General features: G+C 37.0%; 1 protein-coding gene across 1 annotated transcript; it reads left to right on the forward strand.

Moving 5' to 3' along the window:
- Positions 1-1,633: 1,633 nt before the first annotated feature.
- Positions 1,634-3,765, forward strand: LOC147307754 (uncharacterized). Its single transcript, XM_086273152.1, has 2 exons — positions 1,634-1,889; positions 2,592-3,765. The coding sequence occupies exons 1-2, from the start codon at positions 1,640-1,642 to the stop codon at positions 3,518-3,520; spliced, it is 1,179 nt and encodes a 392-aa protein (XP_086129278.1). The 5' UTR covers positions 1,634-1,639; the 3' UTR covers positions 3,521-3,765.
- The last annotated feature ends 2,302 nt before the right edge of the window (positions 3,766-6,067 follow it).

Genomic DNA, 6,067 nt, shown 5'->3' on the forward strand with positions numbered 1-6,067 from the left:
CATGAGACAGGCTTGTGATCCAAGGGAGCCATCAACTGGACAATTACTGACATGACAACAAAAAAGCTAAGTACAGAGGGGGGAACAGAGGTGAAAATACTTGCTTTAAAGGATTGTAATGTTTCCTTTTAAAATAAGTCTCTAAGGTCAGACAAAGGGACAGAAACTCATAGCTTTCTACCAGCCCAATGACAAAACTATAAGTTGTTTTTTAACATCTACTTTTTCATCTATTTGGCAGTCACAGTGAAAAGTATAAACATTGGCACGCTTTGTCTTGTGATTCTGCTGTTCGTAAAAAATGACCATGCGCAAAGTACCAGACTTTAAGGCTTTGACTTGATGCCAATGGCCTGAGGAGGACAGTATTACCCTTGGACATGTGTAGTCTGCCGTCTACTCAATAGAAGAACAAGAAGCGCGGAAATGGCACAACTGTCTTCAGTTTCTGGGAGAGTTTAACAATGAGAGACTGATGATGCAGAAGAAATCTCCGTGGTTAAAAACATTAAAAACAGTCGTCCAGGATGATGAGATCCGCCACTGGCTCAGACTGCTGTATATCAGCCGGAGACCCGAGATGAAGTCACGCAGCAGGTATGTAAAACTGTGATGTTCTCAATGAACTAACACAGGAACGATCTGAGCTCAGTCTGTAAGCTAACAGGCTAAAATCAGAGAGCAGCTAATCAAACAAGTGCGTCCGTTTTTTTTAAAGGTAAACTTTTAACAATAGACTTTCATGAGACACATCAAAACCAAACAGGGAGGGAAAGCTTCGGTTTTCTGCACTGTGCCACAGTTCGCTGTCTGCTTCGGTTCACGACGCCTCACTCCGGGGCTACAGACAGTTCTCTGCCGCCTGTGGTGCTCCTCACCTCCGTCTGCACCCACAGACTTCCCGAGGTGGAGGCAGGCCGGCAGGGACTTTGAGAGATGGGCTTTACTTTTAAAAATAGCCCTTAATCAGGGTCTAACTCACTAAAAGATGGCCACATGTCTCTCTCCAACTTAATCTCTTTCTTTTAAGTAATTGTTTTTCATTGAAATGAAATTAATTGTTCAATAAAATGATTACATTTATAATTGAATTAAAGTTAAATGAATCAAGGTGATTTTGACTTTGCTAGTTAACAGGAAGAGAAACAAACTTACACAGGATAAAATGAAATTTGGACCCAGCAGAAAAAGTCAGATCACAGACAAACAGAAACATTCCTCTTTGGCTAAAATAAAATGCAGATTATTGCTCATCTGCAGTTTTAATCATGGTGAATAATTTATGATTCAGCCAAGTAAGATTCTTCTGTGTGGAGGTTTTTCCCCTGTCAAAAGGCATTGACCATTACCTTCATCTAAACATGGAATTTAAGTCATGTAGTTGCCGTTGTTTGTTTTTAAAGAGGTCATAATATTTTTGTGATGGTAGAAATTTATCTTCAAAGTAATAGTTATAAAGTGAATTAATAAGACTTTCCAACAAAGAGAGGGAGTCACATGGTGCTTCTGAAACATTTGTACAAACCTCTCTCACATATGTGAGCAACATGCTCACAGTGTACAGCCCTGCTGACTGAGGCTGCACCTTTACCTGTCTAATCTTTTTCTTTTTACTTTGTTCCTCAAGTCCCACATCAACATGAAGTGTAAGGAGGAGGAAGATCTGGCTGGCCAGCAGGTCTGGAAGCAGGAGAGGAACTTCAATCTGGACCAGGAGGACACAGATCCCCCACAGATCAAAGAGGAACAGGAGGAACTCTGCATCAGTCAAGAGGGAGAACAGCTTGTAGTGAAACACGAGGATGAAGGCATCGTCGTCTGGAGCGGGGAAGAGCGGCTCAGACAGCTGCATAACATCTGGAAACCTGAGAAAGATTTACAGACCAGCGGTAAAACTGTAATCGCTTTTCTGAAGTGTTAACATTAATATTAAACCTACAGTTTGTATCAGTCAGATCTATTTAATGTGTATTCGTGAAAACATGACAGGGAGTTTTAAATGGACTGGTTCTTATATAGCGCTTTTCTACTCAATCTTGAGCACTCAAAGCGCTTTACAAAACTTGTGCATTCACCCACTCACTCCCATTCGCACAAGCACATTTTTCTTAGTGCTTTCTACCAACATTCAGACACACATTCCACAGATCAAAGAGCAACTTGAGGCAACTTGGAGTTAGTATCTTGCCCAAGGATATTTGAAATGCAGACTAGGTGAAGCCGGGAATCGAACCGATCAGTAGATGATCTGCTCTACCGCCTGAGCTACAGCCACCCCCAATAGTGAAGATTATTTTGAAAAATATCAAGATGTAGATCAGTTTCGAGATCAACTCCAAAATAGATCATCAGTCAGTCAGTAATAAGTGAGTTCTTTTTTGTTTGAAAGGTTTTTTTTACTCTTAATGTTGCTGAAAAATGTCAGAACTCAAGTTCTCATTTGCATCAGAGTGCACAAATAACTTCATTTTTACACACTTTTAATTTCACCTGCAAATGTGAGCAACATGCCCTCATTACAGACTTTAACTAAAACTTTATCTTCTCAGAAGTGTTTTTCTATAATTACATTTTTTTTATTGTTCGTTTAGACCTCCACCAGCAAACTGCCTGTAAGGAGGAGGAGTTTGTCGCCAATCAGCAGGAGAGGAACTCAAGTCTGGACCAGGAGGACCCAGATCCTCCACAGATTAAAGAGGAACAGGAGGAACTCTGCACCAGTCAGGAGCTGGAGGAGATTGTACTGAAGCAGGAGATCAATAGTTTTATGGTGACTTCTAGTTTTGAGGAAAGTGACCTCAGTGAATCAGAACCAAACGATGACCAGCTCCTTGCTCTTAACTTTCCTGAACCAGAGCTTGAGGAACAGGAAGAAAACCAGCATGTGGACTCGGGATCAACTAGAAATGCGGAGCTGAAGAAAAGGAGACGTCACAAAAACCGAACAGATAAGTCTCGGAGTGAAACTGATACAAGTAAAAAATCTGTAAGCTGTGACACTTGTGGAAAAACTTTTCAGTGTAAATCCAACCTGACGAGACACATGAGAGTTCACACAAGTGAGAAGCCACATTCTTGTAGCACCTGTGGGAAAAGATTCATTTGGAAATCAGGATTGGAAACTCACGTAAGGATCCACACAGGCGAGAAGCCATATTTTTGCATCACCTGTGGGAAAAGATTTAATAAGAAATCCGGATTTGAAAGTCACGTGAGAATCCACACAGGCGAGAAGCCGTATTTCTGTAGCACATGTGGGAAAAGATTTGGTAAGAAATCAGGACTAGAAACTCATTTGAGAATCCACACCGGTGAGAAAGCGTATTCTTGCAACGTCTGTAGGAAAGAGTTTAGAGACTTGTCGACTATGAAAAGTCACAGAAGGATCCACACAGGTGAGAAACCATATATTTGTAGCTCCTGTGGGGAAAGATTCAGTTGGAAATCAGGACTGAATTTTCATCTAAGGATCCACCTGAGTGACAAACCAAATCACTGCAGCACCCGAGGTAGAAAATGACCTCATGCTCCAAGTCACGGTACATTTCCTGTCCACAGCAGTGAAGGGCACTCTATGTTGTTTGTTCCAGCCCTGACTTTATGTTTCTCTAAGTTTGATATTTTTTTTATTGGTCTTTAAAGGTGACACAAATATTTATTGAACATGGATGCTCTTTTAATATTTACCACAGAAACTTGTATTTCTTCTTCAGTATAGAAGAAAACAAACATGAAAATGAGTTTCATCACTTGTTCCTTGTAACAACCATGATGTGATTCCTTTTTATCAGCCAATAAATAAGTTTTGATACACAGGACTAAAGATTTAAAAAAGTTCAAGACAAGTATACAATTTTTATTTAAATATGTTTTCTTTGTGATTTATGTTAATGAAGGTTATACTTCAGTATGGCTTTGACCTGGTTGTCCTGGTTCTTCTTAGCAACATGTTGCAAGATTTGATTAAAAATGTTTGTGACTAATTTTGTGTATTGTGTAATCCCTGCTAAATAAAAGCAGTTAAATGTGCTATATTGGCTCATGATAAGTGTTTATATCATTTTGCCTAAATGCAAGTAAACTCAATGTTTGCCAACTCTGTGTGTGCAGTTTGCTTCATAAGTACAGTAACAGAACTTAAACTACATGGAGCCTATTTTATTTTTTATTTTTTATTTATCTTTATTTATTTCAGACATAATAAAACAAACAATAAAAAAAACAATATATACTCATCTACATGTATTTTCATTTACGGATACGAATATATGTGTAGATATACTCACACACACATTTGTACAGACAAACAAGAAAGAATTATAATAAAATAAAACATTCATCTAACATGAGATAACAGTCGTTTGGTCTGAAAAGGAGTAAGAAGAAGTATGCACATACTTATTAACTCCTACCCCTGCTCAACATCTTATTAATCCCACATATTTACCTAATTCTCCTCATCGTATACTCCACACAATACATAAGAAACTTATGTCAACAAGACTGGCACGATATTTATAATTTAAATACGAGTTGATATATTTATACATACAATGGGTGATTGTCTTCTTCAATATCATATCCTTCCAAAAGTAATTTTCGAAGTGTCTTTATGAACTTGCCAATTCCTGAGCATTGCTGTAATTCTGCAGTAAAGCTATTCCACAGTTTTACTCCATAAATAGTTACACAAAAGGTTTTAACATTTGACCGTGCTTTAAGTATCTTCAGATTCAACTTACCCCTTAGTTCATAATCTCCTTCTCTGTCATAGAACATCCTCTGTATATTTCCTGGTAACATATTGTATCTAGCTTTATACATAATTTTTGCCGTTTTGTATTTTATAAGATCCATAAACTTCAATATTTTTAATTTCAAAAACATGGTGTTAGTATGGTCTCTATATCCAGCTTTACTAATCATCCTGATTGCTTTTTTTTTAATTTTACATATTGGTTGAAGTGAAGTTTTATATGTGTTTCCCCAAATTTCCGCACAGTATTCCAAATATGGCAATATAAGTGAACAGTAAAGTACCCGGAGTGATTTGGAAGGCAAAAAAAAATTAACTTTACTCAGTATGGAGACACTTCTTGACAGTTTAGCTTGTAAATACTTTATATGAGGTTTCCAGCAGATTTTGTTATCTATTATCACACCCAGAAATTTTGTATCCGAAACTTGCTCTAATTCGACATTATTTACTAATAACTTTGCTTCGGCATCTTTTTTATAATTTCCGAATAACATAAATGTCGTTTTTTCCAAATTTAATGATAACTTATTTCTATCAAACCATGTTTTCAGTTTAATCATTTCTTGTGTGACAATTTCCAAAAGCTGCTGTAAGTTCTCTCCAGCACAAAAAATATTTGTATCATCTGCAAATAAAATAAACTGTAATATATCTGATGTTCTACATATGTCATTGATATAGAGGATAAACAGCTTTGGTCCCAATACTGACCCCTGCGGAACTCCACAAACAATGTCCATACACTCTGATTGATGTTCCCCAATTTTCACAAATTGCTTCCTGTCTCTCAAATAACTCTTTACCCACTCTAACACCACTCCTCTAATGCCATAATACTCCAATTTATCGAGTAATATTTCATGATTAATTGTATCAAAAGCTTTTTTTAGGTCGATGAATATACTAGCTGTACATTGTCTTTTATCTATATTGTTAGTGATATTTTCGATCAATTCTATTAATGCCAATGATGTTGATCTATTTGATCTGAAACCATACTGACTATCCGTTATTATTTTGTGTTTGTCTATGAATTTGTCGAGTCTATTAATAACATTTTTTTCCAGTATTTTTGAAAATTGAGAAAGTAGAGAGACAGGCCTATAGTTTGTGAATTGGTGTTTATCACCATTTTTGTACAATGGTGTTACTTTAGCTATTTTCATTTGTGTCGGGAATGTACCAGTTTGTATGGACAAATTGCAGATATGTGTTAAGGGTTTGGAAATGCCCTCTATCACCTTCTTGACTATTTCCATATCTATGTCATCAGAGTCTGTAGAGTTTTTTGTTTGTAATTTCCCAACA

This window comes from Aulonocara sp. 'chitande type north' Nkhata Bay, linkage group LG18 (genome assembly GCF_057382095.1).
Source record: "Aulonocara sp. 'chitande type north' Nkhata Bay isolate Kocher_YH1m ecotype deep benthic linkage group LG18, A_spYH_male_GT1.1, whole genome shotgun sequence".
NCBI lineage: Eukaryota > Metazoa > Chordata > Actinopteri > Cichliformes > Cichlidae > Aulonocara > Aulonocara sp. 'chitande type north' Nkhata Bay.

What these genes read in the sequence shown, in the direction of transcription:
- LOC147307754 (XM_086273152.1), top strand. Translation starts at nt 1,640, where the DNA reads ATGAAGTGTAAGGAGGAGGAAGATCTGGCTGGCCAGCAGGTCTGGAAG. An exon ending in GAAAGATTTACAGACCAGCG is followed by an intron (nt 1,890 to 2,591) that starts GTAAAACTGTAA and finishes TTGTTCGTTTAG; the next exon opens with ACCTCCACCAGCAAACTGCC.